General features: G+C 36.5%; 1 protein-coding gene across 6 annotated transcripts in view; it reads right to left on the minus strand.

Annotated features, from left to right (window-relative positions):
* The window catches only part of LOC131675357 (cadherin-87A), a 943,248-nt gene that overhangs the window by 430,808 nt on the left and 492,757 nt on the right, over positions 1-19,683 (minus strand). For all 6 annotated transcript variants that reach the window (XR_009303046.1, XM_058954308.1, XM_058954307.1 and 3 more), the window contains 4 exons: positions 13,327-13,524; positions 13,022-13,244; positions 12,386-12,927; positions 12,132-12,307 (listed from right to left, as the gene is read on the minus strand). Coding sequence is in view for 5 of the 6 variants with exons in the window: in XM_058954308.1 (XP_058810291.1) it covers positions 12,132-12,307; positions 12,386-12,927; positions 13,022-13,244; positions 13,327-13,524 (1,139 nt within the window). In the remaining variant the exon portion in view is untranslated. The remainder of the gene's footprint in view (positions 1-12,131; positions 12,308-12,385; positions 12,928-13,021; positions 13,245-13,326; positions 13,525-19,683) is intronic.

A 19,683-nucleotide genomic window follows, 5' to 3' on the forward strand; every position in this document is an offset into this window, starting at 1 on the left:
ATCGCCGTCTTGTAACCTATTGTTGACGATTAAAGGATTAGTGTGTTAAACCGATGTTGTATTTATTCGCCGCTGTATCACTCCTCATCTCGTTTTCGAATCTGTGCATTTAACGTGTTTATGCTTGACGCGTTATTCAGTCGTGGGAACGTCTATTGCTTCCCGAATCCCCAAATAAATAATTTGTGCGGACGGCTACAAGTAACCCAGACGGGAACAGTCGCTAATTCTCCGTTGCAATATATATAGTCATAGTGTGTTGAATTTTAACATAGATAGCAGTATAAATTAACACTTTGCAAAGTACTCGGAAAGTGTTTTAGATAAAACTTGTATGGTTTAGAGAGGATCAACTGACGATAATTTTCATTTTCATTTTGAATTTGATTTTCAAGATCATTTCAATGTCTATCTTTTTTTCTTTTTTCTTTTTTTTTAATAGAAATCCTAATTTTTGTGACCATATGTGGACGAAGGTAATGTAAAGTATTCAAAATAAATTTTTTTTCCGTTTTGTCAAATGATCTAACAGTGGTAGGATATAGCGAAAAATGTTTCAGACAATTGCTAAATTTCAATAATTGTCTCTGATATTGAATTTCATTTTCAAGGTAATTTCAAGTTAATCTATATTTTTTAATATGTACCTCATTTTTGTCTCGAATTGGAGAGAACGTGAAATTGTACAAATGAGCTTTCGTGCTGTCAACAAAATCGTTTCTTTCACATCGTCCCAGCGTATGTTGGCTATTTGTTGCTTCGTACTGACCTAAGAAGTGAAGAGACTTGACTCATAACTTGCTGCTTATTTGAGTAACTAGAGGATCTATTACTTACGTAGCGTAAAAGCCTTACCCGTATTTGGTTCAATTCAGCGCTTAAGAATTCTCATCAGCTACAAGGTCTTACAATCCTTAGGAAAGGTTTAGAAGTGTAACATATGTATAAGTGTATGTGTGCAACTATAATTGAATATACCTTGACCTATGATCCAGCCAATTAAGGCAAGATCGAGTAAAGATCCAAACAATGCATGATCTTATAAAGATCTAGCCAAATAAGATAAAGTTGTGTAGAGATCAAGCCAATTATCGCAAAATCATTTAAACATTCAGCCCATTAAGGAAATGGTGTACAAACGTAACCATTTAATTATGAATCAAATACTCAAAGTGCCCTCCATTATATTCCAAACACAACAGCAATCGCTAACGAAAATAACTCTGCATAGATAGAAGTATTACAGAAGATATTGACTCAAAAGATTTTGTAATTCTATTCTTTATATTCAATAGTGTTGTTGAAGGTTCATAAAAAACAAAATTTTTTACACATTTCAACAAAACAAATCAAATAAATGTAAATCTGGTGATTTAGGAGGCTATGCTATTGATCCTCTTACCTATCTATCGATCTAAAAATTTCTAATCTAAAAACGATTGTATGATATGAGTATAGTGAGCAGAAGTATCACTGATTCTGAAAGAATGTAAAATACACGGGATAATTAATAATTCGTTCAAAAATATATGGCTCAATCACTTGAACATTGCTTGGCTGACAACGCTTACAAATAAGCCCTAACGATATTAATTGTGTATCGCACTATATACTAATGTGGATTTTCTGATGAACAATGGCGCTTGGCTAGGTGATATTACCGTGATCAATAGGAAGATACATAGCTCCGAGTACGCCCGTCTCGATGCATTCGAGAAACTGTGAATCTCGAATGACTTACTCTGCATGAGCCCTAACCATCAAAGTACGAGGGCAGAGACGACATAGATCAACAATAGTCTTGCCATCTTTCATAAACTTTACTGGGTACGTGTGCATCCTAATCGATCTTCGCAAACCATAAATCTTGCATAGTTGTAATCATATTGATGGGAGCGAGCCAACCCAATGGATCGAATAAGCGTGCGATGTCGGACAAAATAATCCTCTTTGTTAATTTCTCGGTCCTGCACTTAAGGTTTAAGGAGGTAAAACTAAATTTGTCCAATCAGGGAGTACAGTACAAATGAATGTTCTGATGGATTTCTTGCAGTCGATATCTTTGGTTCTCCATTCTCGTTCGGTTTCAGACTTGTTGATAACAAGTCAGCACGAGTGGCTGCCCAATTGTCTAGATTAACCGCGGCCGTTTTGAGTATATCAATTAGTCACGTTTGTTTTTGGCTAAACAAAGTGACAAGCTCATCCGCTCCTGCGAACGTACTATCGATATAAGTGTTTGTTTCCAGGCAAAAATACGCCTAGTGGGAAACATTTTCGTTTATCGCGGGGTAGTTGATGAATTTATAAGATCATCAAGCGGTAGTGAATTGGTTTCTTTTCTAACAAGGATGCTCACAAGATGCGTTGCTGATCCTCAAGAAAAATACAGATCTACCTAAACATCTTGATGATGTTCTCATAACGGAACCGATGTCAATTCAGCAGGATAAGTGCAAGATTGTTTTGAAAAGCTGGGCCAGGTATGAAAAAATTATTTAGGCAGCGTTTATTACTGATCTAGCGGCAAGATGTGAAAAACAACATATAATTCCGGCTGTAATGAGGTGGCTTTCATGACTGCGTCTGAGGTAAATACCACACGCGTGGATTATCTAAATTATTGGCTAGTACTCTTTCTATTTACTCGAGTTATGCGTTCATAAACTCGGTGTACATACAAGGTAATTAAAAGTCATGCGAAAAATTTTCAGCTAGTGACTAACCGAAGGTAATACCATTGGCCGACTCTCTGCGCTTACGTTTAGTATCACTGTTTTTATTAGAAGGCGCACCTTGAAGTATTTATCCGGGTCTCGCGTATGCGTGAAGAGTTTCTCACATACTTCATTAATTCGATTCAATATCTCGGCGGCAACCGAAACTTTTTCTATTATCCAAAAATACTAAAGCAATTCACTAAGATCTTTATTTATTTTGCACCAAAAAACCTTGACTGACGTGAGATTTGTGCCTACTATCCGCTGTAAACCTGTTTCGCGTCGATCCTGAAATTATATAGCAATATTTTAGGTTATTAAACCAGCATTGAGAAGGCGCTTGACATCCGCTCGAAGTAGTGACTGTAAAGATTGGCGCTGATCAGCAAATCAACTCGACTCGGTAGGTAGAGGTTGGTGTCAGCCAAAGTGGGCAGCGAAATATTTTGATAAACTCAATAAACGAAAACTAATTGTCTTTTCTTTATCCTTTCTCCTTTGCTGGAGCACCATGATGCAAACATTTTTTATGTTATAAAAAACATAGTTGAACTTTTAATGACCTTGAAAATGAAATTTAAGATCACAGGTAGTCACCAAAGTTAATCAGATGTCTGAAACATTTTTAGTTGTATACTACCAGTTTTAGATCATATGACAAAAAGAAAGAAGCTAAATTTGATCTTCACATAACCTTCTCGGATTTCGAATATATAATCTTTAACTAATTGTAGAAAAAAAAGTAAGATTTACATTCTAATGAACTTGAAAATGATGTTCAAGATCAAATTTAAAGTCATCGCTAGTTGACCATGATAAAATTTTTATCTAAAACTCTCTCCGAATACTTTGCAAAGTTTTAATTTATTCTACTGTCCACGTAAAAATGGAACATCATGTATATGTAAAAAATAGTCCAGGTAACCCGTTCACCTCTTCTAGAATTAAAAATACTAAATTATATAAAAAAATGGTTCAAATGACAATTATTAGTCTCTAAGCAGCACATGATATGATGACCTTGCCTTTGCACTTAACGATTAGGTTCAAGAATATTTAAAGACTGACTTAATTTTTTAAATAGGAACCCCTATTTTTAAACTAGGATTCAGAGAGAGCGGGAGGTTCTGAATTTAGGTGAGGTAACATTGTCGGAGTCCAAATTACCTTCTAGGTTATATAGAAGTCAGTTTTATTATTTTGCTCAATCTTTCAATCCGATTAACCAGATAAGAATTAGCTAAAAATGTTTGAGGCAAAAGTGCCTCACAATTAAGGAAACATATATGTATAGTTTAGTTTAGTTTATTTATTTACAACTTATATGTTACATTTGGTTTTCATTTCTTACATTACAATTGTGTCTCGTGTCCAGTTTGTGTAATTAATAATGTATGTGTTTTGTGTGTGTATATGTATGTGTGTGTGTGTTTTTTGTGTATATGTGTACGTATGTAGGTGTGTCTGAAACTCTTGCGTTCCTGTTTTCTGCTCCTGTCTGTTCAGCTTTTCTTCCAATTTTTCTGTTGATTAATCTTCTCTTCCTCTTTCTCTCCGAGATTTGCCTTTTCCGCTCTTCTGATTTTCTCTTTCTTGCTTATTTTCTTTCCGACTTCTTCCTTTGTTACTTTCTTTTATCTTTTCACCTTTGCTTTACTTTGCTTTTGCTCTCTTTCTTGCTAATCATTTCATCTGTCTTTCTCCTTATTAGGGCTTTGACACCTTTTTCTCGTTTCCTATTGCTCCCTCTGCCTTTCCTTTCCTCAATCTCACTTATTTTCTTTAGTATCTTATAATTTGTCTTCTTGTTTTCCGTTTTCTTTCTCTTCTTCGATTCTTCTTCTTTTCCATTTTTGCTCCTGCATCCAATACCTGCTTCCTCTCCCTTGTGTAGAAGCTAGTACTTGTGTTTTATGTGTGTGTGGATGTGTATGTGTATGTTTGCGTGTGTGTATGTTTTGTGTGTATCTTTGCGTATGTAGATGTGTCTGCGAGACTTGCGTCTCTGTCTTCTGTTTCCTTCTGTCCTTAGGGTCTTGAAATTTCGTCTTCTTGTTTTTCTTTTTCTTTCTCCTCTTCGTTTCTTCTTCTTTTCCATTTTAGCTCCATCATCTATGCTATCTTTTCTTAGCTTCCTATTATTATTTTTTCCAATTCTTCCCCATCCTTTTTGCTTTTTTCACATTTTTCTACTATGTGCTTCCAATTTTCTTTCTCTTTCATACACATTCTGCATTTCTTATTTTGTTTTTTTTCCCAATACCTGCTTCCTCTTGTTTCATTACCTAACCTAATCCTTTTCCTTATTTGTAGGCCTTTTATTCTTCCCTCTCCTTGAATTTCCTTTAATCTATACTTTTTCATTTCTTCTTTCAGTTCTTTCCACTCGTTTATGTATCTTGACTTTTCTAGCATTTCTTCTAGTTCTTTTTCTTCTTTTTTCTTTAGCTCTTCTCTTATTTCTTATCAAAGCTCTTCTCTCATTTCATCTCCCTCTTCCCTCTCTCTGTATATTTTACTTTTTTCTAGCCTTTCCTCTCTTTCCTCCTTCTTACCCTTTTTATCTTTTTCATTTCTTTCCCTTTTCTTTAATTCTCTCATGTTCGAATATGCCCGCGTGTATATCCGTTCTAATATTGTCATGACGTGAAGTTCACTAAACAACTTTTGTGCTTTCTCCCGGTGTATGCAAGTCTGTGTCATGCATACAGAGACAACGAAGTCTTCTTAACCGGTGGTGCATCTTCTATATCAAAGGCGATGAATAAGGTGATCTGCTACTTTTACCAAAGGAAGCAATCTTTATGAAGTATCTCTTACTCAACGACTGTACTACCCATCACAATGTCAAGTGGTGACGTAGCAAGGACTGTACCCGTCTCCGAAACGTCGGAGCTGCACCGCGTCTTTCCGACTGGAGAGACTTTCTTCTCTTTACTAAATGGGCTGCGCTGAGTATAGGTAAATGATTGTCGCGTTTGACCACTCGTCCATTGTATACGTAGGATAAGGTCTCGAACTGTCTCTCCTAATGAGCGGCGTTGACTACTGACTGATGCGTGAGAGCCGCTCTCTCTCTCACCTTCTCCCACCACTCACTTCCATCATTTAAGGAGCGCAACACTGCCGAACTCGGTTGGCGGTTGCAATCACAACGCTCTCAGGAAGCTCGATTATGGTCCGCTTCGCAAAAACATAGATGATGCACATAGTGAACCATATGGCAAGCCGCGAGGTTCGCCAGGTCACTTTGTGCAAAAATCTGTTGTTGAAGCGGCGGAAGTAATTGTCTTCCTCAACAGAGAATGGAGACATCTCAAACAAACAATTCGTTGTTTTGGGAGAGGATGTCGTAAACTTCTCTTTCCTGTACGGGCGTATGCAAATGCAAATGCTGAAGTACAAAATGCGTCACCGATTGCCCTCGACAAGCAACTAGTGCTAGTCGACCCGAAGTGAATGCAATGTGTATTTGAACGAAGACTTGCAATCACAAGTGCGGATGTGTGTACCTTCACGTGGTGGGGCTAAAAACGCTGTCTCTGTAAAGAAACAGTAGGAAAAACACACAATGCTTGCCCCTAGGGCAAAAGGCCAACCGGCCAAACAAAAATAAATAACACGGACCATGACAACACGTGGTGAGGTGCGGCCTGTAAACGCCCAAACATTCAACGCGGAGTCTACCACCCCCAAGTGCTCAACTCGAGCCCAGAAAAGCCAAAATCCGGGGTTCACTTGAGGGGAAATCTCTCGGGATTGTGGTACCGCGCGCCCTCTTAGAGGTCGGGAGACCGCTGCGGGAGTTAGTTGCAGAGGACCAATGATCCCGGCAAACCGAATTGAATTCGGGTAGATAACAAATTACTCCCTATCGACCGGCAATCGGTAGGTGCCACTACTGTGGGTAAAGAGTCGCGGCCGTGGTCATAGTAGCCACCCAAAGTTCTTTGCCTCGAGCTCCTGGAGTAAGGCCCGACACCATTGTGCGAGAGAACAGTCCAATGGGCTGAGTAACTCTCGATTATTAGAATGCACTACGGATGCCAAAACCCTCAGGAAAAATATTTCCTATTTCCACAGAAGGGCAGTCTCCTTCCTGCTAAGGAACTGTTTAAGCCCTAATAGCTAAAGCAATTTTACAATTGAAAGCAAAATTAGTGGCTGTCAGCTCTCTTTGAAAGCGGAAACCATGCACTAAATATCCATCAAATCCAGTGCTGCTAAAAGTGAACACAGGCTAAGACGATAGAAAAGGCGAAAACCCGATATGCTCACTCAAGTGCTACTTTAGTTACAATTCGTCAAAACACCTAACCCAGACCAAGACCAGGTTTGATTAATATCAAATCTAGCATGATAACAAACACGCCCGAACATTCGTAAGTAGTTTTAAGTTACATTATAATCAAATTAGTTTTAAGCAGTTAATAGTAATTTAAGCAGTAATTTAAGCAGTAGTATTAAGAATAAGAATAAAAGCTACCAATTAAAAATTAAAAATTAAGAAAAAGAATTATAGATGTAAAAATTAAAAATCAAAAATCAAATCAAATCAAATCATCAAAAATCAAAATGAAACAAAACAAAAATAAAATAGATTAACCAACAATAAGTTAGAAAAGCTAGGAAAATAGCTATCTCGATCAATTGTAAATAATAGAGCCATGGAAAACCATGGGGAAACTCAATAAGGTGACGAAGCTCAAGTCAACACGCACAAACACACTCATTGCTCGCACTCGAACGCTACTCGCGTAATTTGAACGCACACGTTAATGCTAAAACTAATAATCGAACGCCACACTTCAGAAACGCCACTAGCGATTTCAAGTAGACAAAATATAACTAGGTATTGCGTTGTACCTCGAAAGCGATAAGGTCAACCATTCTAGGTATAGAAAGGCAAGGAAACGTAAGCAGGAGGCGACTGTCGAGAAATCAGAGCATTGCTCTAACACTCCGGCGTCAACTCAGTTTCCTTCGCAACCAATCGATTTAGACGAAAGCAAAGACGATTGCCCACCAGTTAAGAGGTTTAATTCGAACGCACAACGAAATCCCAAACTGGGCCAGAAACTGAGGATCATATAATTGAACCTCAACAAAAGGCAAGTAGCCAACGATGAGCTTGGGATCATGACAGACAGAAATCTTGATATACAGGTGGCACTAGTGCAAGAACCATACCACTGGAATAACGCGATTTCAGGTATGGGCAGTATCGCGGCCATTCACGGAGCCGAAAAAGGCGAAACGATTCAAGCTGCGATACTCGACAATCCGCACAAGGTCACAGCTACCAAGATTTCTAATCTGTGTGACTCCTACTGTGTTTGTGCACAAGTAATCGGAGCCTTTGGTGAAATTTATTTCATAAGCGTCTACTGCCAGTTCAGCCACAGCAGGAGACCTATCTTGACAAACTAGCTGAGACTCTGAAACAATTGAAAGGCAAAAGAGTCTTGGTTGGAATGGATGCAAACGCCAAGTCAAAGATCTGGTCTAACACACAGGATAGGAATGGAATAGTCATTGAAGAATTCATAGACCGATATGGGCTAATGGTGGCTAACAGTTAGGGCCAATTCTCAACGTGCCGTAGTACGAGGGGAGAGACGAATATCGATGTAACTTTGCATACATCAAATCTGTCGAACCTCTTGGCTAGCTGGACGGTGAAAGAATGGACCACCAGTGACCACAGGCCCATAGTGATCGAAATGGATTTTGCCTCACAACCAGCCAGACTCATATGAACCGTAGAAACAATAGAACCAAGGTTTAATATAAGAAAAGCTGATTGGGAGAAATTTGGGAGACTTTGTAAATTCGAGAAAGAGAACGTATCTAAGATCCCTTGAGAAACCTCTGAAGACATCGAAACATATGTTTTAAAATTTGAAGAGATTTTAATAAGGGTAGCAAAGGACTCCATTCCATCAAAAATGAGAAGAACGCGCTCTCAACCCCGGTGGAATGCTGACTTGCGAAGTAAGAAGCGAGCGATACAAAGACAACGCAAAATAGTCGCTCTGAAAAACAAGGAAGGACCGAATAGAAAACAAAGGAAAGCCCTCCAGAGATCACTTGAAAAATTGAGTCAATTGATTTCGGAATATGCAACGGCTATTAAAAGAGCCACAAGCAAAATCTGGCGAGATTTATGCACTATTGAAAGCGAAAAGAATGCTTGGGCGTATCCATACAAACGAGCATCCAACAAAGTCAAAATCTCAAAAGCGATGTGCACGGTTAACCATAATGGTTCAGTTACAAAAGACTGGAAAGAAACAAGCATGGCTCTACTGGAAGGACTAATGCCTGACGACGACCCAAACTGCGAAAATGATGCACATGCAAAGATTCGCAGAGATATGCGGGAGGTTCCAGTAACCACCGAAGCAACGCCTTTCCTAACAAGGGAAGTTGAAATGGCCCTTAAAGCGAATAAGGCAGGGAAATCACCAGGCAAAGATAAAATAGTCAGAAATGCTTGTTAATGCAAAACCATTACACCAGGAACTGACACGACTTTTCAACGCCTGCTTAAAATGCGGAGTGTTCCCCAGAAGATGGAAAAGTGGAATGCTAATCACGTTGCTCAAAGGGGTTGAAAAACCCGAGAATGAGAGTAAATAATATAGACCCGCATGTCTACTCCCCATGGCTGGGAAGACACTCGAGAGGCTTATGATTCAAAAAATGTCCAACATTCTAAATAGTTCGGACTAGTCTTCGGAGGATCAATTTGACTTTAAAGCGAATAGATCCGCAGAGGATGTTATTAGAAGACTATACGAAATAGTAGAAGAGGAAGAATCTGATCCGTCGATCAAGTACTTAGCCGCTATTCCACTGGATGTCTCAGGAGCATTCGATGCCTTATGGTGGCCAAGTCTGCTCTCCCAATTGAAACAAAGAAATTACCCGAAGAACATCTACAAGCTCCTCCAGAGTTACTTCAGTGATCGAGAAGTGGGCGTATATGCTCACTTCGAAGAAACACTATAAACAGTGATAAAGGGGTGCCCTCAGGATTCAGTATTTGGACCGGTAGGTTGGAATGTCATCTTTGACAATCTACTTCTGGCAATCAGGGACGTAGGATATAAAGTACTAGCCTACGCAGACAATGTACTTCCCATCATTAAGGCGACGACACGCATTGATTTTGAATGACAAGCCCAAGAAATCATTAATATAATGACGGATTGGTGCAAGTCTGACAAAATGAATTTGGCAGTACAAAAGTCAGCACTAATATGGCTAAAAGGCCAACTAAGCGAGAATAGGAGCCCTACAGTCAAAATTGGGAAAGACAACATTAGAACGCACAAAACAGTCAAGTACCTAGGAATCACGATCTCGAAGGGCTTCCGATTGGAAGAACATATTCGAAACGTGGTTCAAGACTGCAACAACACCTACTTCGAGCTAAGTAAAATAGCAAAAGCGAACTGGGGCCTAAAGTTTAAATCTTTGAAAAAGATATATAATGGCTTCCTACTAGCGAAAATTATATATGCCTCTGCGGGCTGGTGGCAAAGGACAAACATCAAACAGCAATCTGTTTTAGAAAGATTGCAGCTATCAGTTCTTTGCAAAACACTCAAAACCTACAAATCGATCTCTCATGAAGCGGCGCACGTACTTGCAGCCACCCGACCAATAGCTCTCGAACTCGACGGGAGAGTTGCAAAGTACTGCGTCAGGAAAGGGAAATCGATAACACTGCATCAGAAAATAATCGGAGGAACTTCGATCGGGCAGACTACAAATCTCGAAAGCCATACAATTCATCAACGATGAAATCGAAAGGGTATGGCAGGAGTGATGGCAGTCAGACACAAATGTCAGGAGAACGTACTGTTATTTTCCAGTAATCAAGGATAGATTAAAGAAGAGGTGGCTAAACCCTAATCACTACACAGTACAGTTCATGACTGGACATGGTGCTTTTAAGTCATACCTCCATAAAAGAGGATTATGCGGAGACTAACTGTGTAGTTGTGGAGAAATAGAAAGCGAAAGTCATATTCTCTTTAACTGCGAAGAATTAAGGGAACTAAGAAAGACATTAATAGAGGCCGTTGAAGAGGAGGGCTACACATGGCATTGCCCGGAAACGGCCCTAGTATCTAGTAGGAAAATCTACAAAGTCTTTGAAGACTTTGCTAGAAAAGTTATAGAGCCCAGGGAAGGAGCACCTATAACAAAGAAAAAGCGCAGAAAAGTAGTTACAAACTACGGTAGAAAAACGCCGCCTCTTACAAGGTCCCTAACCAAAGGACAAAAACTCGCACAATAACTAATCTAATTTTTGTACTTTGGCAAGCTAATAAAGCTTGAATATTGAACGATAATTTTTGAGCATCGAACTTCAGAATTAAACTCCGAAGTTCGATAATTTGAACGCGAGTTAGAATATCCAATTTAGCCTAATATCGGAGCTTGATTCGAATGTATGGCATGACTGGCATGAATATTGAAAACTACCCGGGGAATCGCCTTGTCGGCTAGACGAGACCCCGCCCTGACCTAAAAGTCAAAAATATTAAATCGAAAGAGCAAACATCAGTATCAGCCAGTCATAAAAGCCATTCCATAGAAAGTGAAATCCGAAATTAGAGCGAAAACCGGGAAACAACTTTTTCAAATAACGGATACTATCAGCGTGAGCGGGGACGACCGAAACGCAATAGGGAGACGTGCCACGATACGTCGAAGCGATGGACCTGTGAGTCGTGAGAGAAATCCCTTAATACAGGTACGCAGGGTGGGATGTTGCTTTTTAATAACCCAATAACTTTGAAAATAACCTTAAAATTCAAAAGTAAATATCTCATTTTTCAAAATCTGCAATGACTATTAAAAAAAAAAGTTGACTTTAAAATAACCTTGAAAATGACCTGCAAGGTCAAATGCATGATTATTAGTTTGTTTCCTCATTTATTAGCCACTTTTGTTTTTAACAATTTCCGCTAATTCTTGTCTGGTCATTTAGATGGAAAGATTGAGAAAAATAGTAAAACTGACCTCTCCACAACTTAAAGGGCAATTCGAACTCCGACTACCAGTGAACTCACCTGAACTCAGAACTTGCCGTTCTTTCTGAATCTGAGGTCCAAAACAGGGATTCTATTTTTAAAATTAAGTTAACCTTCAAATGACTATAAACCTAATCGTTAATCTCAAAGACAAGGACGTCATATCATATGGCGTTCAGAGACCAATAATTTTCATCTAAGTCATCTTTTTGCATAATTCAGTGTTTTTACTTCTAGAATTAGTAAATAGGTGGTTTGGATCACCCAATATACATATAATATTTCAAAAAGTGTTTATCGATACATAAATTTTTATAAAGTGCTCTTTGATTTTGGATATATACTACTTAGCCATACATACCATTCACGACGAATATGACCAGAGGAGTCAACATGATAACGTATATCATCTACTACTACTTTATTACGAGTAGCATTGGACAATTTTAATATTATTTCATCTTTATTACGATTTACTTCTTCCGGTGATCGAGATACTATGACACGTATAAGTTGACGTGGCTCGAATATCCATATCTAATGTTGAAATATATCATTATTCAATAAAATCTTAATTATGATATTTAAATAGAAAATGTAAAGGTGTAAACTTACGTAAACTTTGGCTATTACGAATCTCTCAGGTGAAGCAATTTCTTTAGCAACAATTTCAATAATGAAACGGTCTTGATTATATTCAGCCATGTAACTGCTTGTTACAAGTTTTCCGTCATGAGTAATATTAAATGGACTTGGTACAATTGATCCACTTGATGAATACGATCCATGTTTGTAAAGGTTAGCACTCGCAACATAAAATTGAAGGGTGCCGTTCTCACCTAAATCAGCATCTGATGCTGTAATTTTAGTCACTAATTCATTTATATTTGCTACAGTATTAACGCCAGCATAATAGGTACTTTGTTGAAAAATTGGAGGATTATCGTTCTCATCCAAAATTTTAATAGTGACATTAACGTATCCATGTTCTGGATTCTTACGCAAATGATCGAAATCTTTTGTTTCGATATAAAGATCTGGATCATTTGCTGCAAGAATTGTAAGCAGATAACTGTCGTACTGTTCACGATCAAACGAACAATTTGTATAAATACTTCCATCTGACTTATTGATGTAGAAAGATTTGTTCTTATTTCCTAAAAAATGAAATATGTGTTAGAAACTTAGAACCTGTACTTGTTCATAATAAATTGTACTAATCGATGGAAATATATATTAATCTCTATTTACCAGACTTTATATAGTAATATACTTTAGCATTTTTTCCCTCATCTTTATCTTCTGCAGTGACTTTACCGATATAATAATTCTTAAGATGATTTTCAGGAACGCTATAATGGTATTCTTCAAAAAATTCTGGTGCATTGTCATTCGCATCAATGAGAACAATAGTCAGTAGGCGAAGCGTTTCATAAGCGGTAGGAGTTCCATGATCAGCAGCGACCAGAACAATCTGGAATAAATTAGATTTATTTTTTAAGATTTGCAATTGCTATCACATAACAGACGATTTTAGTAAAACGTCAAATTTGTACCTCAAATTTATTTTTAGTTTCGCGATCTAAAATTATTTTAGACCGCAACTCTCCAGTTTCCTGATTAATTGAAAATTCCTCAGTTTCTTGGACATTTCTATTGCCAACTTTCATGTGATAACTAACTTTTCCATTGTCACCCGAATCTTTATCAATGGCTTTGATCGTCATTACTAAGTAACTTGGCTCTTCATCATTCTGAAATGTACAATACACAAAATATTTAGAAGAACAAGTAGATAATTAAATTAACAAGGCAATTCAAATTTCATGAAATATTGTGAGCTTGAGAAGATGCGAGTAAATAGTTAAGGGAAACAGAGAGGGATATAGAGTTATAATATGGAAGATACCACGTGAACGCAATTAAAAAAGTTTGTGCAAGCCGCTGCTACATGACTCTTACGTGCTCTCGTTCGACCAAAGTACGACGCTGGCATGATATTAGGATATTCGCGAACAATATTATCATAACGATGGAATCCTTTCACTACGTTGGCGACTAACAGGACTGCATACATGTAGCTATTGGGATCTGATACCGAGACTGATACGAGGGTGATCCGATAAGTACTTAGCCTACAAAAGAAAAACGAAAATTTTGGAAACGTGGCGTTTTATTTTTCAATATAGTCTCCTTTTAGTTCGATACACTCGGCCCAGCGATGCTCCAACTTCTTTAACCCGTCTGAAAAATACGTTTCCTCGAGGTCTGAAAAGTAGGCTTCCGTGGCAGCGATTACCTCCTCATTCGACTTAAATTTCTGCCCGGCAAGTGACTTTTTCAAATTGGGAAACAAAAAGAAGTCGCACGGGGCTAAATCTGGAGAATACGGTAGATGGAGCAGCAGTTCGTAGCCTAATTCGACCAATTTGGCCATGGCGACGGCGGAGGTGTGAGCCGGTACGTTGTCATGGTGGAAGAGCACTTTTTTCTTCGCCAAATGGGGTCGTTTTTTCTGTAATTCGACGTCGAATCGGCCCAATTATTCGGCATAGTAAAGCCCTATGACCGTTTTGCCCCTCTCCAGGTAGACGATGTAGATCTCACCTTGTGAATCCCTGAAAACGGTGGCCATCACCTTTCCGGCCGATAGGGCAGTCTTCGCCTTCTTTGGAGCACTTTCGCCGGGTAAAGTCCACTGTTTCGACTGTTCCTTGGTCTCTGGTGTATACCAGTGGATCCATGTTTCGTCGACTGTCACGAAACGACGTAGAAACTCCTTCGGATTGTGCTTAAACAGCGTCAGACATTGCTCTGAAGTTTGTTGTCACGGTTGCGCTTGTTGTCCGGAGTGAGCAAACGCGGCACCCATCGCGCCGACAGCTTTCTCATGCCCAAAATTTCATGCAGGACATGACCCATACGGTCTTTTCAGATACCTACGATCTTAGCTATCTCGCGTACCTTCAATCGTCGATCTGCCAATACGAGATCGTGAATTTTTGTCACGTTATCCTCCGTGGTAGCCGTTTTCGAAGTACCTGGACGTGGCTCTTCAAAAATCGACGTGCGACTACGTTGAATCTCGTTAAACCAATTTTTGACGGTCGCCATCGAAGGAGAAGAGTCACCGTACACAGTATCCAAGCGCTTTTTGATTTCGCTGCGCGATTTCCCTTCCAAAAACAAGAATCGAATCACCGACCGACACTACTCTTTTTCCATTTTTCAAAAATCAACGGACACACTTGCTTTCACACGCTCTCAAAAATAAACTACAACTCCGATCCGGCTGAAATCTTGATAGTAACCATCCAGAAGGTTGTACTACGTGATAGAATATTTCTTTTGCGAGAGTGGCGCCATCGGGCGGTGAGGCTAAGTACTTATCGGACCACCCTCGTACAACTTCTTTTGACGCGAAATAAAAGTAAATAACCACATACTTTAATATAGACACTATAAGACAAAGTAAGATTTTTATGTAACATATTGATGATAATAAAAGATATAATTTTCATTATGACGCCGGGAATTAAGAAACTACCCGACACCTCTACAAGTGTAATCCGAATATTAAAATTGGTACTATGGTGTATATTGTGCATGGAAATTTTTATCATACAAATGAATTCAAAATAAAATGCACGATAATTTAGAAACTTAGCTGAAACACCAGCTAAGTTTCTAAATAAGACATTTGCTGTATGTTCAGACCACAAAAATCTTGCATTAACCTCAAATCTCAAAATTGTAGAATTTTTGAGTGTACGAAATAGAAATTCATGTTTCAAGTGTTCATATTTCAGTCACAGCGACAAAAAGTGTCTTAACCAAATTATGTGTTTCATAAAAAACAACATGGATATCATTTTAATATATAAGTCAGCATCTGATCACCGAAGTGTGCAGACGTACCAACACTGCGCTCTACCCGAAAAGCTAAAGTATTAACTAATCAGTAAAGTGACAGTTGAATTCAAAGTTTAATTTAATGAGCTCGAAAAAAAGAAAACAACGGCCGAAATGGCCACACAGTCAGAAGATGACAAGATCTCTCCTTATAAAAACAACGAAAACTGAAAAATCGTAAATGACAAAAAATAAAGAAACAGCCTAGAAAACCATACTCAAAACAAAAAACGACAAGTCCAATTATCGGACTACTGGCTAAGTAACACAAGTAACAAGTGCGAAATACAACAATAAATTGAAGAAAAAAAAATCATAGTGAACAAGAAAACAATGAAGCAAATAAGTTGAAAATTAAATCTACTCCGACCCTTGTTTATACTGTAGAGAATATTAAAGTGTTAAAAAATCTACTGAATACAATATCTAAACAAAAAATTACACCTTAAAAGTGATAGGACAAAACAATTAAAATTCAGCTGACAACTTAGGAAAAGTATTTGCCAATTATTACTGCATTTAAAGAAAAAAAAACGCAATTTCATTACACTAAACAACACAAAGAAGAAAAAGATTTCCAAGTTATATGAAAAAGCGTTCATTCGTTAGTTGATATAGATGAATTAAAAGTAGCCATTGCAGAACATGGATATAAAGTGACAAATATTTATAATATAAGGCATCGTATCACAAAAATACCATTGCCGCTTTTCACAGTTGAAACTGAATATGATTACAAAAGCCAAGAAAATAAACCGACTATTAAGCACGGTAAGCAAAATTTGAGCCACCGAACGTTAAAAAATAAATTTTTCAATGTCAAAACTGCCAAGAATATGGGCATACAAAAAACTATTGTTACAAAAATGCTCTGTGTGTGAAATGTGCTAAACTAGACGAAACTAAAGAATGTTTAATGAAACAAAAAATAAAAGAAGTAACTTGTGCAAACTGTAAAGGAAATCACACCACAAACTATAAAGGATGCCCAGTTCGTAAGCAATTACAGTAAAGACTATTTTCTAGACTAAGAGAAAAAACGTTAAATCAAAACAGTATTCAAGTTCATCAAAATTCAAATTCAAATTTAAATGCTAACGTCAATAAAGTTAAACCAAATATAAAATATGCATAGGTAATATCAAAACAAAACGAGCAGAGTTAGATAGAAATATCAAAACAAACATTTGGTTAAGCAGAGCTCAGAAGACATACACGAAATAAACACAAATAATAAACTCGAACATATGATGGAACAACTGATGCAAAGAATGATACTATGTTAAATCTTTTGTCTGTAATAGAAAAAATAATGGCATAATGAGCAGTCTAAAACTCGTTATCTGGAATGCAAACAGTCTTATGCAGACGCATTGAATTACAAGCATTTTTAATCTATGAAAATATAAACATCATGTTGATATCAGAAATGCATTTTACAAGTAAAAACTACCTTAATATACCAAACTACGCTGTACATAAAACCACCAGTGTAATCATCAAGGATAAAGACGGAGCGATAAGAATATTAGCTGTTTACTGTCCTCCAAATAAAAAAATTACAAAATAAAACTAGACTAACTTTTTTAATACTCTAGAAAATCATTTTATAGTAGGAGGCGATTGTAATGTGAAACATCCGTTGTGGCGATCAAGATCATCAATTCCAACATGAGGCAAAGTAATCTATGAAATACTACAAAAAAATAACTAAATTCCGATATTCACTGAAGAACCAACATACTGCTGGCCTACATATATATAAACAAGCTTCCAGATTTTATTGACTTTGCTACAGTAAAAGGTATAAACAAAAATGATTTTGAAGAGTCATCATGCTTTGATTTATGATCAGATCATTCGCTGATACTTATTACTCTACATCTCCAAGTATTGAATAAAGTAAATAATAACATAAAAGTCAATTAAAAAAATATACACCTACATAGACGAACGCATAACGTACAAAGTTCCTCTTAAAACAGCTAATGTAGAAAGCAGCATCAACTCACTCAATGTAATTCTAAATGACACTATTAACAAATACTCTAACACAATAAATAAAAATTAAACACAGTCAGTTACGTCCACAAAATAACCCAAAAAATCAAAGAAAAGAAGATTAACAAAAAGGTATCAAATAACTAGATCGAGGCAAGATAAAACTAAAGTAAATAAAGCATTTAACGATTTAAAGAAAATGTTACATGAAGAAAGGAACACACAAACGCAGAATTGTCTCAGATCACCGAGTCCTACAGAAGCAACAGATTACTCATTATGAAAAGTTACTAAACGACTTACAAGATCAACTACATTTATACAACTTATCAGGAAACCTGGTAGTAACTAGGCAAGATCGGTCGAGGAAAAACCTGAAACGTTTGCAAATCATTTTATTATAGTATTCAAGCCTCACCAAAGAATAATCACCGAAGAAGAAAAAATCTTACAAGAAGGATCTGACGTTTAAGATAGTATACCGATCAAATCAATGAAAATAAAGGAAGTATTACAATTTATTAATAATATTAAGAATAGAAAAACTCCTGGTTCTGATTATATCACAGGAAAAATGATCAGAATATTACCCTCTAATGCACCAAGATATTTAACAATTGTTTTTAATGCATGCTTGCGTCTCTTCTATTTTCCTTTCCAATGGAAACTAGCAGAGATTATTTTAATATCTAATCTATTAAACTACCGGAACTGGTTACTTCATATAGAACGATAGCCTTTAATCAGTACTTTCTAGAATTTTTGAAAAACTAATCCTAGCTAGAATTCATCCAATAATACTAAATAGAAAATGTATCCCTGACTACCAATTCGATTTCAGTTGTAACCATTCCACGATTCAGTAAGTAGATAGAATAGATTTTTTTTATTGACGGAAAAACATATTTAAGAGGTGAAATCCACCCTCAAAGTTCACCCCCAAAAACATATTTTTCAAGTAATTTTTCTTCTAGTCAATATTTTTTAGTAAAAAAAAGTGTGTAATAATCCTTATAAAAACTGAAACAAACTCTGGTGTGTTTTACTTTTGAGGGTTGCAACCCCTATTTTTAATACAAAAAAAATTGAAATTTGACATCATTTTCTGCAGTAAAAACTTTTAAAATAGTGTAATTATAACCAAATTTTTATATTTATAAAGAAAATAGAAAAAATAAGTTTATGTTTTCCAGCATTTTTAATAAAAAATATTTTTAGAAGGTAAAGCCACTCCTATTAATAAAAATTAGAACTTTCGATATTAAAATTATTTAAAAGTGAATTTTTTAATTTTTACTGCTTTATTTTTTAATTTTTACTGCTTTTAACAAAGTGGGTAATAATCCTTATAAAAAGTATAACAAATTCTGGTGATATTGACTTTTGGGGGTTGCAACCCCTATTTTTGATAGGTGAAAAATTGAAAAATTGACATGAATTTTCGCAGTGGAAAAATGGTATAGTTTTGAGTAGATGTTTATGTTTTGAAAAAAAATAAAAAAATAGAATCCTTCAATTTCTGAATTATCAATAACAAATAATTGGAGAGGTTAAAACTACTCTTATTAATAAAAATTAGTATCTAATGAGTAGATAATGCGAAAGTTTTTAATAAATTTTCTAATTTTCAGTACTCGATGGCCGTCACCATACTAAAAATATTAGAAAGAAATGAATAATTTAATTATAATTATAATATTATTTTAACTTTTTCAAACGCGAGAGGTCAAATATTAAGTTTTAAATAAGTATAATATGAATGGAATAATAATGAAGAAAATAACATTCGTTTGTTTATTAGTAATGTAGAATATTATAGTGTGATAAAACGTTTGTGTACAAAAGAGTAAGATCTTTTAATTATCAAATTTAATTTAACGTATTGGAAACAAATGTCAAAACTGACCCAATGAAATGATGTTATTAAATTCTTAAATGTTATTAAATACCCAGATATGGAAAAACCATTCATCATTACAACAGACGCTTCAAACTACGCG

This window comes from Phymastichus coffea, unplaced genomic scaffold (genome assembly GCF_024137745.1).
Source record: "Phymastichus coffea isolate CEN01 unplaced genomic scaffold, Cenicafe_Pcof_1.1 PCOF00020, whole genome shotgun sequence".
Taxonomy (NCBI): domain Eukaryota; kingdom Metazoa; phylum Arthropoda; class Insecta; order Hymenoptera; family Eulophidae; genus Phymastichus; species Phymastichus coffea.